This window comes from Callithrix jacchus, chromosome 11 (genome assembly GCF_049354715.1).
Source record: "Callithrix jacchus isolate 240 chromosome 11, calJac240_pri, whole genome shotgun sequence".
Taxonomy (NCBI): Eukaryota; Metazoa; Chordata; class Mammalia; order Primates; family Cebidae; genus Callithrix; species Callithrix jacchus.
The window spans coordinates 15560197-15583236 of NC_133512.1; the positions used below are offsets into that span (position 1 = coordinate 15560197).

A 23040-nucleotide genomic window follows, 5' to 3' on the forward strand; every position below is an offset into this window, starting at 1 on the left:
TTGTGCTTGAGATTCTCTTGGGAAACTGTGGAGAATTTTTAGGATCTCATAGCTATGAAACTATTGTCTTATTCAGTTTTCTGCTGCTATAGCAGAACACCACAGCCTGGATATTTTATAAACAACAGAAGTTTGGCTCACAGTTCTGGAGACTTGGAAATGTAAGAGCATGGGACTGGCATGTGGTGAGGGTCATTCTATGGCAAAAGGGTGAAAGGTCACATGAACGCATGAGACAGAGAGTGAAATGGGGCCCAACTCATCCTTTTATTAGGAGCCCACTCTTCAGTTGACTGTCCCACTCCAATGATAACGGCATTAATTCAGAGCCCTTATGACTCAGCCACTTCTTAAAGGTCCTACTTCTGAACAGTTATAACGGCAACTAAATTTCAACATGAGGTTTGGTGGCCACATTCAAACTATAGAAACTACTTAATAGAATTCCATTTCCTACATTAATTTTATTAGATATTCTCGTATGAAACGATGATAACATATTGAAAGTTGGATTAGCCTTGTAGCATATTAAACTTTAGTAAGTGATATACAAAATGAATTAACAAAACATCACCTGATATTTATAAATCCTTGAACCATATTCTGCAATTATGGCATATAATCGTCTGGATTTCTGAGGATCCTCTGTTTCTTTAAGCCACTGATGACTTAGGAGTCCTGTTAAAGAAAACTCTGATTACAGAGTTTATCTGGAAACAAAATATGTTACATGTATTCATAAGAATTTCCCTAAACATGAATAATTACTGTTAAGAATATCAGATACTTGGGTGACATCATGGAAAATGGTGGCATAGTACACACAACGAGGCAGGCCTCCATATAAACAATATATCCGGTAGACCGGGAGCAGTGGTTCACACCTATAATCCCAGCACTTTGGGAGGCCAAGGCAAGTGGATCACAAGGTCAAGAGATTGAGAACATCCTGGTCAACATGGTGAAACCCATCTCTACTAAATATACAAAAATTAGCTGGGCATGGTGGTGCACGCCTGTAGTCCCAGCTACTCGGGAGGCTGAGGCAGGAGAATTGCTTGAACCCAGGAGGCAGAAGTTGGTGAGCCGAGATTGCACCATTGCACCCCAGCCTGGGTAACGAGAGTGAAACTCCGTCTCAAAAAACAAAGCAAAAAAAAAAAGAACATCAGCAACAACAACAAAAATATAGCTGGTAAAGATGGACAGAATAAACATTTTTGGAACTCTAGAATCTAATCCAAAACCTACAGCAACCAGATAACTAAGGATGGGGGGCGAGTTTCTAGTAACAGAGCATGTAGCATTTTTGTTTACCTGACTACCATCTTCCATTTCCCAACCTGGTGGTGGCATTTCACATTCCTTCAATATAGACCTTGTTCTTAAAATACCAAGGCAATGGTTTTTGACCCATCAAGTGGTACCCTGAGCTGGCCCAGAAGCTGACCTGTGTTTATTCCACCCCCATAGCTTTCTAGAAGGTGGCAACATCTGTTGAAAGAGTTCAAAGACACACTGCCCAAGGCCAACTGGGACAAAGGACAGTAGATGATGAAAGTGGCAGACAGACCCCAAAGCCCATGAATAAAGAGGCAATCTCTTGCTGGAATAAGGGCTCAGAAAGACTGCTATATCATGTACTAGAAAAGAGAGAATGTAATATGCATTTCTAGGACTGGATACATGTTCGTAAATGACCCTCAAGAAGATACCAGCTTGCAAGTCCTGTGGATCTGTAGATTGTGTATAAGCAGGACATGAAGCCTAAGTCAGAGTTTTAGGTGGCCTCGCTTAGCCTTGAAGAGTGTCCTAGCTTAGAGCCAAGCGGCAAAGACTGAGAGAGTAATCTCTCAGTCTCTGTTTCTGTCTGTCTGTCTGTCTGTCTCTGGATTCAGGAATTCAAGGAAATATGTGTTAAATCAGTGGCTAACCACTGAGATCGTGCAATAGAAAACATATATTACAAGAAATACAGTCTTAAAAAATGGTTTGAAAATGTTACTAAACAAAGAAGTGATTGCAGCCTTCAACATGCAACAGCAGGCAAACCCTGGGGAAGAGGAAAATCTAATTTCTAGAGATATTACATTATAATATTAAAATGCTCAATTTACAAAATTACAAGGCATGGAATGAAACAGGAAAGTATAACCCATTCAAAAGGAGAAAATGACAGAAACCATCCCTGAGGAGTCTGACACTGGAATTACAAGACAAAAACTTTAAATCAACTGTTTTACATATGTTCAAAAACTTAAAGAAACCATGGACAAAGAACTAAAGGAAACCAGGAAGATTATGTATGAATAAAATGAGAATATTGATAAAAATAAATTATGAAAGAAGCCAAATATAAATTCTGAAGCTGAAAGAGGAATAACTAAAATGAAAAACTTACTAGAAGGGCTCAACAGTAGATTTAAGCAGATAGATGAAAGAATCCGTTAACTTGAAGATAGAGCTATTGAAATTATTGAGTCTGTAAACAGAAAAAAGTGAATAGAGCCTAAGACACCTATCAGACACTATGAAGTGGATGAACATATGTATTGCCGCAGTCTCAGAAAGAGGAGAAAGAGAGATAAAGGGGCATAAAGAATATTTGAAGAAATAAACAAAACCTATGGGATACAGCAAAAGCAGTACTAAGAGGGAAGATTATAGCTATAAGTGCCTATATTGAAAAAGAGGAAAGCATCAAATAAATGACAGAATCATGCACCTTAAAGAACTAGAAAAGCAGGAGCAAACCAAACCCAAAATTAGTAGAAGAAAATAAATAATAAAAATCAGAGCAAAAATAAATAAAATTGAAATGAAGAAAATACAAAAGACCAATAGAACAAAAGTTTTTAGAAAAGTTAAACAAAATTGATAAACCTTTAGCCAGATTAAGAAAAAAAAGAGAAGATACAAATGAAATTAGAAATAATAAAGGAGACATTAAAACTGATACTGCACAGATTTAAAGGATCATTCATAGCTACTATGAACAACTGTATGCCAATAAATTAGAAAATCTACAATAAATGGACAAATTACTAGACACATACAACCTACCAAGATTGAACCAGAAAGAAATTCAAAACCTGAACAGACCAATAAATAGTAATGAGACTGAAGCCATAATAAAATAAATTCCCAGTAAAGGAAAGCCCAGGACGTGATGGCTTCATTGCTGAATTCTACTACACGTTTAAAGAAGAGCTAATACCAATCTCACCCAAACTATTCTGAAAAATAGAGGAGAAGGGAATACTTCTAAAATCATTCTATAAGGCCAATGTTACGCTGATACCAAAACCAGATAAAGACCCATCACAAAACAAAAAAGAAAACTATAGGCCAATATCTCTGATAAATACTGATACAAAAACTCTTAATAAAATACCAGCAAACTGAATTCCACAGTACATTAGAAAGATAATTCTTCATGACCAAGAGAGATTTATCCCTGGGATGCAAGGATGGTTCAACATATGCAAATTAGTCATATGCAAATCAGTCAATGTGATACATCATGTCAATAAAATTAAGAATAAAAACCATATAATTTTTTTTCAATTGATACTGAAAAAGCATTTGGATAAAATTCAACATCTCTCCATGACAAAAATCCTCAAAAAATTGGGTATGGAAGGAACATACCTCAACGTAATAAAAGCCATGTATGACAGACAGATCCACAGCTAGTATCACACTGACTGGGAACAAACTGAAAGGGCTTTTCTCAAAGATCTGGAACATGACAAGGATGCTTACTTTCGCCACTGCTATGAGATATAGTACTGGAAGTCCTTGCTAGAGCAACAAGGCAAGAGAAAGAAATAAAGGGCATCCAAATTGCAATGAAAGAATTTAAATTATCCTTGCTTGCTGAGTATATGATCTTATATTAGGAAAAAACCTAAATGCTCCACAAAAAAAACCTATTAGAACTGATAAATTCAATAGTGTTGCAAGACATAAAGTCAATGTAATAAAAATCAGTGGCATTTCTACATACCGGCAGTGAACACTCTGAAAAATCAATAAAGTAATCTCATTTACAGTAACTGCAAATAAAATTAAATACCTAGGAACTAACCAAAGAAGTGAAAGATCTTTACAATGAAAACTGTAAAACATTGATGAAAGAATTAAAGAGAACACCAAAAAAAGATAGTTCATGTTCATAAATTAGAAGATCAGTGTTGCTAAATGTCCATACTACTTGAAATAATGTACATAATTAATGCAATCCTTGTCAAAATACCAATGACATTCTTCACAGAAATAGAAAAAAAAAAAAAACCTAACATTTATATGCAACCACAAAAGACCCAAATAGTCAAAGCTATTCTTACCAAAAAGAAAATTGGAGGAATCACATTACCTGACTTCAAATTATACTACAGAGCTTAGCCAACAAAACAGCAGGGTACTGACATAAAAAGAGAGAGAAAGGCCAATGGAACAGAATGAGATCCCGTATAGATAACTGATTTTCAACAAACGTGCCAAGAACATACACTGGGAAAAACATGGTCTCTTCAATAAATGATGCTGGGAAAACTAGATATTTATATGCAGAAGAATGAAACTAGATCCCCGGATTAAAGGCTTAAATCTAAGACTTTAGACTATGAAACAACTGTAAGAAAACCTTGGGGGAAAATCTCCAGGTAATTGATCTAGGCAAAAATTTCTTGAACAGTATCCCACAAGCACAGGCAACAAAAGCAAAAATGGAAAATGGACAAATGGGATCACAGTTAAAAAGCTTCTGCACAGCAAAGGATACAATTAACAAAGTGAAGAGATAACTCACAGAATGGGAGAAAATATTTACAAACTACCCATCTGACAAGAGATTAATAAGAAGAATATGTAAGGAGCTCAAATAACTCTATAGGAAAAAAAACTTATTAATCTGATCAAAAACATAGGCCAAAGATTTAAATAAACATCTCTCAAAAAAAAGACACACAAATGGCAAACAGGTATATGAAAATGTGCCTGTTTCATTGATTGTCAGAGAAATGAAAATCAAAACTACAATGAGATGTCATCTCACCCCACTTAAAATGGTTTATATCCAAAAGACCGGCAATAACAAATGCTGGAGAGGATGTGGAGAAAAGAGAACCCTCATACACTGTTGGTGGAAATGTAAATTAGTACAAGCACTATGAAAAATAGTTTGGAGAATCTTTTAAAAAATGATAAATAGAGCTAACGTGATCCAGCAGTCCCACTATTGGGCATATACCAAAAATAAAGGAAATCAGTATATCAAAGAGATATCTGCACTCCCGTTTGTTGCAGCGTTGTTCACAATAGCTAAGAATTGGAAGCAACCTAAGTGTCCATCAAGAGATGAATGGATAAAGAAAATGTACATATATACAATGGTGTACTCTTCAGCCAGAAAAAAAGAATGAGATAATGTCATTTGCAACAACATGGATGGAATTGGAGATCATTATGTTCAGTGAAATAACCCATGCACAGAAAGACAAATATCACACGTTCTCGCTTATTTGTGGGAGCTAAAACTTAAGACAGTTGAACTCATGAACATAGAGAGTAGCATGATGATTACCAGAAACTGCGGAGGGTAGTGCAGGAGAGGGAGGAGGTGTGGATGGTTAACAGGTACAAAAAATAGGAAGGATAAATAAGACCTACTGTTTGAGAGCACAATGGGGGATTACAGTAAAAAATTACTTAATTGTACATTTAAAAATCACTAAAAGATCATAATTGGATTGTATGTAACACAAAGGATATATGTTTGAGGGGCTGGTTACCCCGTTCTTCATGATATGATTATTTCACATTGCATGCCTGTATCAAAACATCTCACGTACCCCATAAGTATATACATTTACTATGTACCCACAAGAAATCAAAAATTTTTAAATTTTAAACAAGGAAAAGAATATTTAAAGAAATAATGGCTGAGGGCTAGGTATGGTGGCTCATGCTGTAATCTCAGCACTTTGGGAGGCCAAGGAAGGGGGATCACTTGAAGTCAGGTGTTTGAGACCAGCCTGACCAACATGATGAAACCCTGTCCCTACTAAAAAATACACAAATTAGCCACACATGGTGGTGGGTGCCTGTAATCCCAGGTAGTAGGGAGGCTGAGGCAGGAGAATGGCTAGAACCCGGGAGAGGGAGGTTGCACTGAGCCGAGATCGTGCCATTGCACTCCAGCCTGAGTGACGGAGCAAGACTCTGTCTCAAAAAAATAAAAATAAAAAAGGCTGAAAAAGTTCCAAATGTGATAAGAAGCCATGAATCAATACATCCAAGAAGTTCAACAAACTGCTAGTAAAACAAACTTAAAAAGACCCCTGCTGAAACCTATTATAATCAAACCGTTGAAAGACAAAAATGCAGAGAGAATCTTGAAAGCGGGAAGAGAGCAATGCCTTGTCATATACAAGGAAGCCTCCACTGGATTATCACCTGATTTTTTCTTCGGAAACCACAGAGGCCAGAAGACAGTGGGATGACATATTTAAAGTGCTGAAAGAAAAAAAGATTCTATATATGACAAAACTATTCTTCCAACTGAGGAAACAATTAAGATATTCTAAGATAAAGAAAAGCTCATGGTGTCTTTGCCACTAGACCAGCCCTTCAGGCAACACTAAAGGGATTCCTTCAGGTGGCAGTGAAAGGATATTAGAGAGTAACTCGACACCACATGAAGCAATCAAAATCTCCAGTAAAGGTAACAGAGAAGTAAACATGAAACCAGTATTATTGTTTTGGGTTTGTAACTCCTTTTTTATTTCCCACATAATTTAAAAGAGAAATTTATAAAGCATAATTACAAATCTATGTTTGTAGGTACCCAATGTATAAATGTAATTTTTGACACCATAAAAAGAGTCAATCCCAGTGAATGGAGGTCATAAGGAGAAAAATGACAAACAAACAAACAAAAAAAAGAGGAACAGACTTAAATAGGAGCAGAGTATTTGTATTCTATTAAAGTGAATTTGGTATGAATTTAAACTATATTGCTATAAATGTAAGGTGTTTGTTGAAATCCCCATGGTAACCACTAAGAAAATATCTAAAAAACATATACAAAATGAAACAGAACAAAATCAAAACAGTACATTACAACAAAGCAGTTAAACACAAAAGAAGGCAGTAAAAAAGGAAATGAAGAACAAAAAATGTATAAGATATAGATCTTCTAAAAAATAGAAAAGTGGCAGAAGTAAGTCATTCCTTATTAGTAATTAATGTAAATTAAAATGGATTAAACTTTCCAATCAAAAGGCAGAGAAGCTGGCAGAATACATTTAAAAACATGATTCAACTATATGCTACTTACAAGAGATTTACTTTAGAATCAAAACTAAAAATTAAGAAACATGGCTGAAAAAAATTAAAGAAGACCTAAATAAAGGGAAGGACAACTATGTTCATGAATTGGGAGATTTACTATTGCTAAGATGGCAAAACTACCTACAGCTCTCCACAGATTCAAAGTAATCTTTTTCAAAATCTCAACAGTGTGATACTGGTTAATGACAGACATATAGACCAATGGGTTAGACTATCCAGAAATAAACCTATTCAACTATAGCAAATTCAGTTTTTGGAAAGGGGGACAAGACAGTCAATGATTCCTATAGGGAAAGAATAATATTTTCAGCAAATGGTCCTGGGACAATAGGCTATCCATATGCCAAAAAATGAAGTTGGATTCCCTTGCATCATATACAAAACTGAACTCAAAATGGGTCAATTACCTAAATATTATAAGAACCCAAACCACAAAACTCTTTATAAACTGTGATAACTCTTCATAACTTAAGATTTGGCAATAGAATTTTCAATATGACCCTCTCAAAATTATAAGTCTTTGTGTATCAAAGGACATTATAAAGAAAGTGTAAAGACAACCTAGAATGAAAGAAATATTTTCAAGGGATGTATCTGAGAAGGGTTTAGTATCTAGAATATATAAAAAACTCTTCCAACTCAACAATAAAAGGACAAACCTAATCAAAAATAAGCAAAAGACTTTAATAGACATTTCTCCAAGGAACACATACAAATGATCAATAAACACATAAAAAGATGCTTGACATCATTAGTCATTAGAGAAATCAAACCATGATGAAACATGACTTTTCATCCACCATGATGGCTATAATAAAAAAAGGGAAAAAACTGGTATAGAAATTGAACTTCTTGTTTTAATCCATTTGTGTTGCTTTAAAGGAATATCTGAGGTTGGGCAATTTATAAAGAAAAGAGGTTTATATGGCTCACAGTACTATAGGCTGTACCAGAAGCATGGCACCAGCATCTGCAGCTGGTGAGGGCCTTTGGCTGCTTCCACTCGTAGTGAAAGGCAAAGAGGAGCCAACATGTACAGAGATCACATGATGAGAGAGGGAGCAAGAGAGAGGGGGAAGAGGTCAGGTTCTTTTTAACAATTAGCTGTTACAGGAACTAACAGAGGGACAACTCATTACTGTAAGGATGGAACCAAGTGATTCATGAGAAATCTGCCCTCTTAACCCAAATGCCTTCCATTAGGCCCCCACCTGCAACATTGGGGGTCAAATTTCAACATGAGGCTTGAGGGGACAGATATCCAACTGTAGCACTGCTTATACACTGCTTGTGGGAATGTAAAATAGTGCAGCCATTGAGGAAAACAGTTTGGTGGTTCCTCCTAGAAATTTCATTCCTAGGTATATACTTGAAAGAATTGAGAACAGGTGTTCAAATAAGTACATTTATACACTTATGCATCATTAGTTACAATAGCCAAAAGATAAAAGCACTCTAAATGTCCATGAGTAAATAAATGGATAAATGAAATATGGTATATATATACAATGGAATATTATTTAGCTACAAAAAGGAATGAAGAACTGACACTTGCCAGAATATGGATGAACTTAAAAACATGCCAAGTGAAAGAAATCAGATAAGAAAGATCACATACTATGCTGGGGGTTGTGGGTTGTGATATTGCCCAGTAAGAAACTACAAACTGGCCAGGCACGGTGGCTCATGCCTGTAATCCCAGCACTTTGGGAGGCTGTGGTGGGTGGATCACGAGGTCAGGAGTTCAAGACCAGACTGGCCAACACAGTGAAACCCGGTCTCTACTAAAAATACAAAATTTAGCTGGGTATGGTGGTAGGTGCTTGTAATCCAGCTACTCGGGAGGCTGAAGCAGAGAATTGCTTGAATTCAGGAGGCAGAGTTTGTAGTGAGCTGAGATCACGCCACTGCACTCCAGCCTGGGCAACAGAGTGAGACTCTGTCTCAAAAGAAAAAAAGAAACTACAAACTGCACATTCTGCAGTAATTTCTTTGGGACTGTGTGATAAGCAAGAGTCTCTGGTTGTCAAAACCTCCCAAGTGGAGTGACCCAAATTCAGAAAACATAAAATGTATATGTTGCAATAAAAATATTGGAAATTCTTAACTTGAAAGCAATATCTAGGACTGTAAAATTTACAAGAAGAAAATCACAATTCCAAGAGAAAAAAGTCCTTTCTTAATTTTCTATTAAAAAGACAATATTACCTTTATAATCAGAAATTTACAAAAAAAAAAAAAAGCTTCAAGAATGTGCAGGGCACCTCCAGCATTTTCCGTGGCATTTATTTACAAATATGAGTCATTCTGTTGAGCTCTCTCTCACCAGGCAGACATATTCTGTGAAATGGCTTTAAGGATCATTACTTAGGAAGACTTACCTACAAGAAGAAAAGTCAATGTAAACATTGTACTTAGAATAATCTTCCATGATCGAGTTACCCTAAAATAATAAAAACAATGATTAAAAAAAGAATTTAACAACATCATGTATTTTACTTGGACTTTAGCCACTACACCCAAGTTAATAAACTTACTTGTTCTCATTCTTGCTTAATCTAGGTTGAGTCTATGAATTACTCTAATTTCCAATCCACTATTTTTTAAATTGACAGATCATTTTCATGATGATACACACTCACCTGCATATATGTGTGCACATACATACAGTCATACCTCTCACTTTCACGTATGTAATGCTTATGCTAGTATATGTCTATTTATATTCTTAAAATGCTTATAAGAAAAAAAACAGACAAATGGAACAAAACAGAGGCACCGGAGGCAACACAACATACATACAACTATACAATCTTTGATAAACCTGACAAAAACAAGCAATGGGGAAAGGATTCCATGTTTAACAAATGGTGTTGGGAAAACTGGCTAGCCATGTGCAGAAAGCAGAAACTGGACCCCTTCCTGACACCTTACACTAAAATTAACTCCAGATGGATTAAAGACTTAAACATAAGACCTGGCACCATAAAAACCCTAGAAGGAAATCTAGGCAAAACTATCCAGGACATAGGAGTAGGCAAGGACTTCATGAACAAAACACCAAGAGCATTGGCAACAAAAGCCAAAATAGACAAATGGGACCTAATGAAACTCCACAGCTTCTGCACGGCAAAAGAAACAGTCACTAGAGTGGATCGGCAACCAACAGAATGGGAAAAAATTTTCGCAGTCTACCCATCTGACAAAGGGCTGATATCTAGAATTTACAAACAACTCAAGCAGATTTACAGGAAAAAAACAAACAGGCCCATTCAAAAGTGGGCAAAGGATATGAACAGATACTTTATGAAAGAAGACATATATGAGGCCAACAATCATATGAAAAAATGCTCATCGTCACTGGTCATCAGAGAGATGCAAATCAAAACCACGTTGAGATACCATCTCACGCCAGTTAGAATGGCGATCATTAAAAGATCTGGAGACAACAGATGCTGGAGAGGATGTGGAGAAAAAGGAACACTTTTACACTGTTGGTGGGAGTGTAAATTAGTTCAACCATTGTGGAAGACAGTGTGGCGATTCCTCAAGGCCTTAGAAATAGAAATTCCATTTGACCCAGCAATCCCATTACTGGGTATATATCCAAAAGACTATAAATCGTTCTACTATAAGGACACATGTACACGAATGTTCATTGCAGCACTGTTTACAATAGCAAAGACCTGGAATCAACCCAAATGCCCATTGATAATAGACTGGATTGGAAAAATGTGGCACATATACACCATGGAATATTATGCAGCAATCAGAAATGATGAGTTCGTGTCGTTTGTAGGGACATGGATGAATCTGGAAAACATCATCCTCAGCAAACTGACACAAGAACAGAAAATGAAACACCGCATATTCTCACTCATAGGTGGGTGATGAAAAATGAGAACACATGGACACAGAAAGGGGAGTACTAAACACTGGGGTCTATTGGGGGGAAAAGGGGAGGGCCAGTGGGAGGGGGAGGTGGGGAGGGATAGCCTGGGGAGAAATGCCAAATGTGGGTGAAGGGGAGAAGAAAAGCAAAGCACACTGCCATGTGTGTACCTACGCAACTGTCTTGCATGCTCTGCTCATGTACCCCAAAACCTATAATCCAATAAAAAATTAAAAAAAAAAAAAAAAAAAAAAGAAAAAAAACAGACAGTATTCTAGAGGTCTCAAATGTAGAATTAACTAAGAAAAAAAGAAAAATTAGGCTCTAATTTTGCGGAAATTTGGTATAAAGCTAAAGAACTATGACAATTAACAAATATCTGATAAAATCCTTTAAAGTCATCATGACCTTTTTTCCTACTCTCTGTTGAAGTATAGTATGCCATGCAAATATGATTCGTGTTCTTTTCTATGTAATTGTACAGCCCAGTGATGCTTACAGAATGAACACATCCATGAAACCTCACGCAGGACTGGAAATTGAGCATACTCAGTGCTGCGGACTGAACTGCTCCCCACCCCCAAACACACAGACACAAATTCATCTGTTGAAGCCCCATGCCCATTGCTACGGTATTTAGAGATAGGGTCTTTAATTACTAATTAAGGTTAAAAGAGATTATGAGTGGGACTCTAAACTAGCAGGATTGTTAGAAGAGGTGGAAGAGAGACCAGAGATTTTTCTCTTTTTGTGCCCTCAGAAAAAAGATCCCATGGGGACTCAGTCAGAAGGCAATCCAGGGAGAGAGCTCTCACCAGAGACCAAATCAGCTGGAACTTTGGACTTTCCAGACTCCAAAACTGCAAGAAAATAACATTCTGTTGTTTCAGCCACCCCATCTGTGGTATTTTTTTATTGCAGTCTGAGCAGTTAAATACCCCAAGCCCATCAGAAGCCCATCTTGTGCCCTCATTAGATGCATACCTCCCACCTCTGAAGGTACCTGATCTCCTGAGCTCTATCCCCATTAATTAGATTTGTCTGGGTTTGAACCATCTATAAATGGACCCAAGTGGGTATGGGCTCTATCTGTCTCCCTCCTGTTCCCAGCCTCACAGTTGTGAGAGTCAACTGTGCTGTTGTGTATAGTTGTGGTTCATTCATCCTTATAACTGTATAGTATTCCATTGTGTGAATATACCATGTGGGTATCCATCCTAGCATTGGTGGGTGTTTGGAGCTATGATAAATAATGCTGTTATAAATATTACTACAAGTAATGCAGCTATGAACATTCTCATACATGGTTTCCGATGAAGACAAGTATGTATTTCATTTAAGTATATTCCCAAGAGAGGAATTGCTGGGTCATAGGATATATTCATAATCTGTTGCAGTAGATTCTGCTAAAGAGTTTTACAAAGTGGCTGTAAGGATAAACTTTTCACATCCAACCTTTTAAAAAACCCTAAAGGGTGGATGGAGAGGGAAGCTAAAATGATCACATTAAGCTAAGGTGAGGGTTGAAAACTTCTGGATAAAGTATTACAAGTTGGCAAATGAAAAATTTCTATTTAAAACATAAAAAAAATCACATTAACATGGACCATTCATTAACTGTATTCACTAGAGTGGGCCACTCAATTCCCCCAGTACAGAATCTTTAAGTAGCTTATCTCCCCTACATAAAGCAGTCACACCTGTTAGCTATCCAGGAGTGTGGGACAGTGTGGAAAGCAACTAAGAAGAAAATTTTCTTAACTCTCTTCTCTTCAGGGAAGTATATTCTTGAACCTCTTCCTTTTAAATGTTATTGGACCTGTGGAGAGTGGTAGGGGGTCCACTGAATAAAAAGTTACTCATAGGTTGCTAGGTGTCATGGCTCACTCCTGTAATCCCAGCACTTTGGGAGGCTGAGGCGGGCGGATCACAAGGTCTGGAGATCAAGACCATCCTGGCCAACATGGTGAAACCCCATCACTACTAAAAATACAAAAATTAGCTGGGTGTGGTGGCATGAGCCTGTAATCGCAGCTACCCAGGAGGCTGAGGCAGGAGAATTGGCTGGATGCGGGAGGTGGAGATTGCAGTAAGCCGGGATCGTGCCATTGCACTCCAACCTGGTGACAGAGCAAGAGTCTGTCTCAAAAATAAAAAAGATTATTCAAGGTAAATTATGGCCTACAGGAGCTCTCCTGATGGGCTGAATTAAATGAAAATTATCACATTACCGTATTTACCAAAGATTAATTCCATTTTTTTTTTTCAGTTAGAAAACTGGCTGCCCGGCTCTGCAATGCAAAACTCCTTCTGTGTCTTTGCCCAGCCAGTGGGATTCTGCCATTTGGGGCAAGCATATTTTGTTATTACTGCAATTTTGAAATGCTGCCCTCCTTGTACAATAAATTTGTAGTATTCCTTTTATTTTTATTGACAGTTTTGTTTCAGTGCAAGCGTTTCCTTGTTACCAATGGAAAAGCTGTTTCATTACTTGCAGTTTTTGTTTTCCCAGAAGGCAGCACATGGACAGGGGATTTGTAAATAGGTTTAGGGGTCTTTGGATTCCCTGCTGTCTCCTTACAGATGATCCCCACATATGTTCTCACTAGAGGAAACAGGGTGATTCACTCAAAATGTGCATCTCCTACCAGAGTCTTTAGTCAATTATCACCCAAGAATGTAATAAATGCCAATCTGTGTCCAGAGTCCCAAGCCCGGCGCTAAGCTCTGCATATCACCAGGACTATACAAGCTAGCCCAATGACAAAAAAAGAAAAGTGAATTATCTGGAAGGTTTTAAGTTGCTGCTGCTGTGGCTTATTCTTTGAAACAGGGTGGTTCTCCTTTCTAAATCCTTGTCCCCAGTCTGCTGTTATTAATCCAGATACCTTTGACATAGAAGTATTGTGATCAAGTGTTAAGTACTGTGATCAAGAGAAATGTTCAAAGGAAACTGTTTGGAAATGATTTTCTCTATAAAGGGGGGAAACACTGTCTGTTAGGTAACAGGTAACAGATGAACAGGGCACAAGTGATGGATGTAACACGTAAAACCTACAGTCTCAGGCACACCACTCTGCTGTTTACCTACCCATTCACATCAGGGTTTTCGTGCTCTGCTAGCAAAGCATTGCCGCTACCACTGGCTTCTTCAGAGCAATCGCTGAAAAATATGGCAGCCATTCTCACCTTTATTGTTCTACTCATGATCTCCCAGCAAAAAACAAACAGCTGGTAGAATGAAGAACATTCATCCTCTTTCCTATTTTATGAAAAACATAAACTATACATACAGTTTTATAATTTGTTTTGTTTAATGTCTTCTTCCTCTATGGGTGTTTCTTCTTGAAGAAGGAATTTTGAAAAGCTTCTGAGTCTTCTGTTGCATCATCTTCTGTGACACCGCATAATGCAGATGGCCACCACGCCCAGCCAGGGCATGGACACACATCCTCCTGTCTGCTTCAAGGGCCTAATTGTACCATATGTCGAATCCACTGAATAATACAAAGGCCCCCCATGTACCCACTGCTTTTCTATAGCAAATTTGGATGTTTTGCTTTGCTATATTTACTTCAGTGCCTTCCTTCCTTCCTTCCTTCCTTCCTTCCTTCCTTCCTTCCTTCCTTCCTTCCTTCCTTCCTTCCTTTCCTTTCCTTCCTTCCTCCCTTCCTCCCTTCCTCCCTCTCTCCCTCCCTCTCTCTCTCTCTCTCTTTCTTTCTTTCTCTCTCTCTCTCTTTCTTAGATGGAGTTTCACTGTTGTTGTCCAGGCTGGAGTGCAATGGCATGATCTCGGCTCACTGCAACCTTTGCCTCCCAGGTTCAAGCGATACTCCTGCCTCAAGCCTCCCAAGTAGCCGGGATTACAGGTATGCGCCACCACACCTGGCTAATTTTGTATTTTTAGTAGAGACAGGGTTTCTCCATGTTAGTCAGGCTGGTCTTGAACTCCCAACCTCAGGTGATCTGCCTGTCTCAGCCTCCCACAGTGCTGGGATTACAGGCATGAGAGCCACCACACTTGCCTACTTCAGTGCTTTTCTAACAAATAAAGTATTAGAAATATAATGGTAGAACCCCAAATATCCCCAAATCTCAGCCCTCTCCCTTATTTTCCACAGATCACTACAACATGAAATTTGATATACTCTATTCCAATTATTTTTGATATTTTACAATGTAAATCTGAATCTAAAGATAATATTGTTTTCATGCTTAAAACATAAAATAAATGACATGCCACTCCTGGTTTTCTTACAGCATTGTCTATCTTGAGATATTAACTCCACCCATTTTAATTACTCTATGGTATGTTATTATATATCCATCACAATTCATTTACTCATGCTTCTATAGATGTATACTTAGGTTATTTTGAGTTTTTGGCAAGAAATAATGCTCATTGCAAGTTGTTATATGCACACCACAAGGTTTTTCTAAGTGTAAACCTAGAAATGGAATAGCTAGGGGGAAGGATAATCTAGTTTATTTGGGGCATAAATTCTAGGATGACAGTGATTTCAATCTTAGCAATTTGGGGATACTACTCCATGGTCTTGTGGATTGTTGCTGATGAAAATTTTGTCTGGTTTTCATTCCTCTTCATTTTTTTTTTTTTTTGGCAATTTCTCTGGTAGTTTTTAAGATTTTCTGTTTGTCCACATTTTCCATTTTATTTTGGTGTATCCAGGTTTAATACCAGTTTTTGTTTTTCCTCACTTATAACTCAGAGTCTTTTCAGTTTGAGTACTTGTGTGTTGTTTTCTTCAGGTCTGGACTATTTTTCAGTCATCAGGGCTTCAAATATGGCTCTCTGCCACTGCCTCAATTTTCTTAGAATGGTCCACCTGTTGACGCTTGTGTCTCCCTTTTATTTTCCATATAGTTCAACTGCCCCTTCATATTCGTTTCTGCTCTTTTCTCTTTTTACTTATGTTGATTTCTGGGTGAATTCATAAGTGTTATTTTTCAATTTACTACTTTTTCTCTGAAACCCTACATCTGTCCCAAGACACCCCCAAGTTTCTACTTTTTTATCTACTAGTCCGAAATTCGAAAGTTACAAAATGGTACACACCAAATATAGCCTTTTCACCTGGCATCTGCCTTCTAGCTATTGGTTCCCCTCCCTCCTAGCATCTATGTTACCATTTATACTCTCTCTATTCAAAGATGTGATATGCATGTATAGTATGTGACATTGCATTATATATGTAATATTTTATACATATATTTATCTATCTACATTCCTAATGGTAGCTTACTATAAACTGTGCTCTGCATCTTTCTTCTTTCACTTAACCATTTACCTTGGGAGTTTTTCTGACGGTTTGAGATAATCTTCCTCATTCATTATGATTGAATAGTGTTTCCTTGGGTGAAGGGGCCATAGGCTGTTTAGTCTGTCTCTCACTGATGGGCAGCTTGATATTTAAAATAACATGCAGTAGTAACCTTGTATTTAAGTTATTATCCATATATGTGAGTATATCTTTAAGGATATGTACCCAGAAGAGAAACTTCTAGGTCAAAGTCTATGTGTATTTTCCAAGAATAAACCCGCACGTATATAGTCAACTCATCTTTGACAAATTTGCTAGGTGTACACAATAAGGAAAGGATACTGTAGTCTCTTCAATGAATGGTGCTGGGAAAACTAGATATTCACATGCAAAAGATTAAATTAGACACTTACCTTACACCATACCTAAATACTACCTTGAAATAGATAAAATACTTAAACATAAGACCTGTAACCATAACATTCCTAGAAGAAAACGGAAAAATCTCCTTGACATTAGCCTTGGCAATGACTTTTTAAATATGACACCAAAATCACAGGCAAAAATAAATAAGTGGAACCACATCAAACCATAAAGCTTTTTCACAGCAAAGGAACTTAATAGAAAGAAAACAAATAACTCAATTTAAAAGTTGGCAAAGGTCCTAAACAGACATTTTTTCCAAAGAAGACGTATGCATGACCAACAGGTATATTTCCCTAATCATCAGGGAAATGTAAATCAAAACAACAATAATATATAATTTTTGTTTGTTAATTATATCTCAATAAAGTTGGAAAAAAACCCAAAATGTGTCATTTTCCTTAGGAAAAGTTTCAACCAAAGACAAAGGCTGTTATTTTAACACAATGCAGGGCACTGCAGAGTCAAATCTAGTCTCTCTCCTGCATACGGATGATCTTGTTTCTTCAACTAGGCTGAAAACCCAAACTGCTAAATAACATTGAAATACATATATACCAAAAAGGAGACGCGTGTCTTTAAATTACTCAGATTATCAGAACAAAAGCACAAAATATAAAAGACCCTCCAGTTTGTGGACCCTTGGTGCAAGTATGCTGTATGTTCTGGAGAGAAAGACTGAGCCTGCAGAGGTGAAGGCTGGGGAGGGGAACTACACCAGGGCTTTCAGCTGCTTTAGATTGGAACAGCCAGTAACAAGGATGGGCAAAAGTGGAGAGATGGAAAAGCTCAAACAGAAGATGTGTCCTGCAAGTTTAAATAAACCAGCTTCAGCCAACAACATGGAAAAACCAACAGACACCAGGCAGGCAGGAAAGGCCAGAGGGCTTCAAAAAATCAGAAGTTGTACTCAAATACATTTTTTTCCTCTTCTCAAAATGCCCATAAGCAGGAGGTACAAGTAAAGTGAATATTCATAAGCATATCTATAAGTAAAGTGAATGAAATTAGGCATAAAGTGAGAATATATGTCAGCCAATGTTGGATCCTTCTAAATATTATGGGGCCATTATGTGGTAGAAATGATTATGTTATAAAGTATGGGAAATGAAGACATTGAGATAGTCTCATTATAAATAAATTATTCTTATGTCATGTTTTAATTTGCATGGCATCATTACTTACATTCTTATCTGATCTAGTTTGCAAATATTTGTAATTTCAATCACACTGCAAAAGTCAAAAGTTGGCCAGGCGTCGTAGCTCATGCCTAGAGTCCCAGTGTGTTGGGAGGCTTAGGCAGGAGGCTCCCATGAGGCCTGGAGTTGGAGGCCAGCCTGGGGATGTAGCAAGACTGTTGTCTTTACAAAAAAAAAAAAAAAAAATTAAAAGTTAGCTAGACGTGGTGGTGTGGGCCTGGAGTCCTAATTCCTCAGGAAGTCAAGGTGGGAAGATCTCTTGAGCTCATGAGTTCAAAGTTTGACTGAGCCATGATCACACTAATGCATTTCAGCCTGGATGACAGAGCAATATCCTGTCTCAAAAATAAGAGTAAAACAAAATAAAAATAAAATAAAGTTTCTTCTAAGGAATGATACTTCATTATCATTCAACTTATGAATTGAGCTAGTAAAGAAGGTTATCAACTTGGATGAATGCTGTACTCTTCTGTTAATCCAATGGAAAAATAGAGATACTCTTTGGTCATGAGAGCTTCAGCTATTATGATCTATTATTATTATTATTTTTTAAATAACCTTCTGAGCCAGGTGCTGTGGCTCATACCTGTAATCCCAGCAATTTTGGAGACTGCGGTGGGTGGATCACAAGATCAGCAGTTCGAGACCAGCCTGGCCAACATGGTGAACGGCCGTCTCTACTATAAATACAAAAATTAGCCAGGCATGGTAGCGCATGTCTGTAATCTCAGCTACTCTGGAGACTGAGGCAAGAGAATTGCTTGAAGCCGGGGTGTGGAGGTTGCACTGAGCCAATATCATGCCACTGCACTCCAGCCTGGGCTACAGAGCAAGACTCCATCTCAAGTAAATAAATAAATAAACTTCTCTTGACCATACAATCCTGTAGCTAAATGATGTTGTGACTTTCACAAACAAAAGCATTGGTCATGCTTGGCGATAACCTAAGAGCCTGTATGTACAGTGGAATGAAAATTTGATATTGCAGTATGAAGTCTTGATTACTCATGACTGCACCACTGAAGGTGCTTAGAATTCATTATGATATTATTATTATTATTATTTGAGATGGAGTTTTGCTCTTGTTACCCAGGCTGGAGTGCAATGGCGTGATCTCGGCTCACGGCAACCTCTGCCTCCTGGGTTCAGGCAATTCTCCTGCCTCAGCCTCCTGAGTAGCTGGGATTACAGGCACGCGCCTGTCCACCATGTCCAGCTAATTTTTTGTGTTTTTAGTAGAGACGGGATTTCACCACGTTGACCAGGATGGTCTCGATCTCTTGACCTCATGATCCACCCGCCTTGGCCTCCCAAAGTGCTGGGATTACAGGCTTGAGCCACCGCACCCGGCCCATTATGATATTATATTAGAGCTGGATAAACCATAGTATTAGAGTTAATTCCTGCACAAAAATTATATTCTTTTTAACCAATTCTGATATTACCTGTCTCCTGCTAGGTTTCTAAGGCTTTACTCATATAACAGAAACAGATACATGTTCAGTTCAAGTTGTCAAATACCCACCATTATGAAAAGTCTTGATTAAAAAAAAAAATTCAACAAGAGAAATGCAGCTGTTGCTGCAGCCATTAGAACAATAGAATTTCTTTGAATGTTCTCTGTAACAACTTTTCCCTTTGAACTCTCACAAGGGGTTAACACTGGGTAATTAGCCCCATTATTTTGCCAGGGTGGTATGGGGCTTTCTGGATATTAAAAATGTCTCCTACTGAACTGTGCCATAGCTGTTGGTGTCTGTTAGCCTCACCAAGCATTTGCCAGATAGATAATCTTCACTCTCAGGAAACACCATCAATAATATATTCGTTGTATTTTCTGTAGATCTCAAAATCCTGGCAGGCAAAAAGTTCACACTTAAGCCAAGTGTTTGGAATTCTAAACCCAATTCCATATAAACATGGTTAAGAGCTTTAAAAAAAATTCTCTCAACTTACAAAACAGAAATATGCCCAAATAATATCAGGAAGAATGTTTACATGATAATTTTATTATCGACACACAATTTCCAAGTACTTAGTCTTTTAAAAAATGCATTAGATGAGAAATTTGCAAGCAAATTTGTCTAAAATTAAGGATTCCTTTACTAGATGAGTTATTATTTCCGCATCTTAGTAAATTCTTTGTGTGTGTGCATACTGGTGGGGTTTTTTGTTTTGTTGTGTTTTTAGGGTGAGACAGTTACACTTGTTTGGCAAATATGATACATGCCCCCAGTTTTTCTGGACTGCTCTACAGTAACTGTTGTTCCCAGAAAGAGCGGCTAGAGGACAACTGAGGCCTGACCCTCGCCCTGTGCCCATGTCCCCATTCCCCACACCCCTGCACCAGTAACGCCCTGCTCCCTTCTCCGCAGCGCCCCGTCCGGCTCCCCAAGGCCTCGCGGCGCCGCTCTCCCCTGGTCGGGTTCTGGGCTCTAGGCAGTTGACAGGCGTCGCCCGCATCGCGCTCCCGGCCCTGATTGGCTCACCGCTGCCCCTCAGGCTACCCCTATTGGCTGCCAGTGATCCCGCTGCGCCCGCCGGTTGGCCGTTCAGCCGTTGCCCTGGCGACGCGGATGTTGTGATTCCGTGGCGCGCTGGGAGTTGGGTTAGTTGGCTGCAGCCCTCCAGCCCTGTGAAAACTCCAACCCCGGGCGCTGCAGGCAGCACCCACGGAGACCCGCGGGGAGCTGGTGAGCCTGAGCCGGCTGGAGGGCAATCGGGGTGCCCACTGGGGCCTTGTCCTTGTCCACTGTGCGGAGCTGGCCGTGCGGGCAGTGCGCGCCGGGGCTGCAGGGAGGGGACCATCTCGTCGCCGGGTTGGGATAAGCACAGGGCGGGATCTTCCAGCCAACCCAAGTCCCGCGGCCCTTGGGTTACCTGCTGTTTACCCTCTCTGTGTGCACCGGCTGAGCACCTGGCGTGGACGTTCCTGTACTGGATAGCCGGCGTGACGTGCCCCCTGCTGTGTGCCCCGCACGCACTTGTCTCTGCTGAGTACCCCGCGTGAATGTGCTCCTGCTGTGTACCTGGAGTGCGTACGTCCCTGCTGTGTACTCTGTGTGGACGTGCCCTGCTGTATACCGGCGTGATGTGCTTGCTCCCTTCTGTTTACCTGGCGTGAGCATGCCCCCTGCCGCATACCCTGCATGGACGTGCAGGCGCTTGACGATCGCTGCAGGCGTGTCAGGTGGAGGCGGACAGACCGACCGAGCGGGGGCGAGCGGATTTTACTTTTGCAGCTGCAGCTCCTGGCAGCGGGTCAGGCCGGCATCGCCCAGCGCACCCGCGAACACCAGGTCCGGCAGCATCTGTCTCTCTCCGCAGCGTGTAGCGCCCAACCATGAGTAACACGAGCAAGGAACTGCAGGGCGCCACGCACCGGTACGCTCCCTGCGGTGAGTACGCCCTCAGCTCGTCCTGGCCAGAAAAAGCCGGCTGCTTGCACTCTGCTTGCTAGACGCGCTGTGGATCCACTGTCCTCTATGTGGGCGGGAGGGGGTGTGAACTGCGGGGGTAGAGGACCAAGTGATAAAACTAACAAGTCAAAGAAAGCCACGAGCCGCTCCTGTGCCTGATTGTGAAATCAAGACTTAAAGAGAAATATGAATGGGGGAAGTCTTGTTTTTCTTTATTTTCAACAAGAGAGAACCAAGGCTACCTACCTTGGTTCAATCTGAAGCAATAGGATCCCTTGGAAGTTTTCTCTGTCATAGTTGAACCCTATGCAACTCTCACAACTGCATTCCTGAATGTTGACTTGGGAAGTTTCTTTTCTAGCAGAATAACCTAGGTATTTCATTGAATCCCTAGCCTTTGCTCCTACTTTAGACCCTGAACAAGTTAAATCTATGTTCTGGTTTCAGGGTCTGGATAAGGGAAAAGGAATTCAGTGAGCTTCATGTCTTCTTATGTGATAAGGTTTGAAGCAGAGGAGAGGGGAAGGAAAAAGTCTTGAGATGCTGTCTTCTTCGTTGTTTTTTTTTTTTTTTTTTTTTTTTTTTTTGTGAAAGGCTGCAAGAGGGTAGAGAAGAGGGTCCTAGAGGTCAGCAGGGACAGCGGAGTTGGAGCCGGTCGGCACTCTGGAGCCAGCACATCTGCTCAGAAGTGAACCAAATGTGGCCCTTCTTCATACTCTAAACAAGCTTCTATCCCAGAGCTCTCCCTTGTGACCACTGTTGGAGATAGTGTGGCTGTACTAGGGATTGGGAAAGGGACAGCACACGAAGTCTGGCTGATTTGCCTTCTCCCTCTCCCTTGTGACCACTGTTGGAGATAGTGTGGCTGTACTAGGGATTGGGAAAGGGACAGCACAGGAAGTCTGGCTGATTTGCCTTCTCCCAGTGGCTTGTGGAGCCTTTATGTGATTTCTTGGTGCCTTCTGGTGGCCTTGTCTGTATGAACAACACTAAGGAACACTAACAACTACCAGGCACTGTTCTTAGTGCTTTGCATTATATACTAACTCATTTAACCTCATAACAACCCTATGAGGGAACATTACCCCCATTTTATAGAGTTTGGAGTAAGTTGCCCAAGGTTATACACTTAGTAAATGGCTCTGCAGCTGTTCTGTAAGGTCACAGCAGCCTAAAACAGGACCCTGTGCCCCTGTGGGTGGGTGAGCATATAACACACTTCCTTGTGCCTTAGAGACCAGGAGAGCTGGGGGTCTTCAGTTCATCTCTTCAGTTCACCTCATAGACTGTCACAGACCGTGTTTCCTCACTGACAAAATAAGGGTACTAATATTTGACAGATGAGAAGGCAGGGAAGGCTATATAAAAAAAATCTATAGAATAGCAAATGATTGATATCGTATAAGTACCAATGATTTTTTGCATGATAAAAGCTGAAATAACTCTTAGTCCCTTTAACTCTCTCTCAC

At 39.4% G+C, this 23040-nt stretch overlaps 2 protein-coding genes across 19 annotated transcripts in view; one reads left to right on the forward strand and one right to left on the reverse strand.

Annotated features, from left to right (window-relative positions):
- SUN3 (Sad1 and UNC84 domain containing 3) overlaps nucleotides 1-14581 on the reverse strand; it is a 43990-nt gene extending 29409 nt beyond the window's left edge. For 2 of the 4 annotated variants that reach the window (XM_017975717.4, XM_035253360.3), the window contains exons 1-3: nucleotides 14340-14581; nucleotides 9738-9799; nucleotides 575-678 (exon numbers count right to left, since the gene is read on the reverse strand). In XM_017975717.4, coding sequence (XP_017831206.3) covers nucleotides 575-678; nucleotides 9738-9799; nucleotides 14340-14455 — 282 coding nt within the window. In that variant the 5' untranslated portion in view covers nucleotides 14456-14581. The remainder of the gene's footprint in view (nucleotides 1-574; nucleotides 679-9737; nucleotides 9800-14339) is intronic. The other 2 variants (XM_035253361.3, XM_035253362.3) reach the window with 2 other exon arrangements.
- Nucleotides 14582-14689: 108 nt separating this feature from the next.
- Nucleotides 14690-23040, forward strand: part of C11H7orf57 (chromosome 11 C7orf57 homolog) — a 35676-nt gene continuing 27325 nt past the window's right edge. For 4 of the 15 annotated variants that reach the window (XM_078342419.1, XM_078342424.1, XM_078342421.1 and 1 more), the window contains exons 1-2: nucleotides 14690-14769; nucleotides 15019-15117. Coding sequence is in view for 7 of the 15 variants with exons in the window: in XM_054237076.2 (XP_054093051.1) it covers nucleotides 14734-14769; nucleotides 15069-15117 (85 nt within the window). In the remaining 8 variants the exon portion in view is untranslated. Of the gene's footprint in view, nucleotides 15118-20763; nucleotides 20846-21394; nucleotides 21551-23040 lie in introns of those variants that run through there. The other 11 variants (XM_054237076.2, XM_078342422.1, XM_078342418.1 and 8 more) reach the window with 9 other exon arrangements.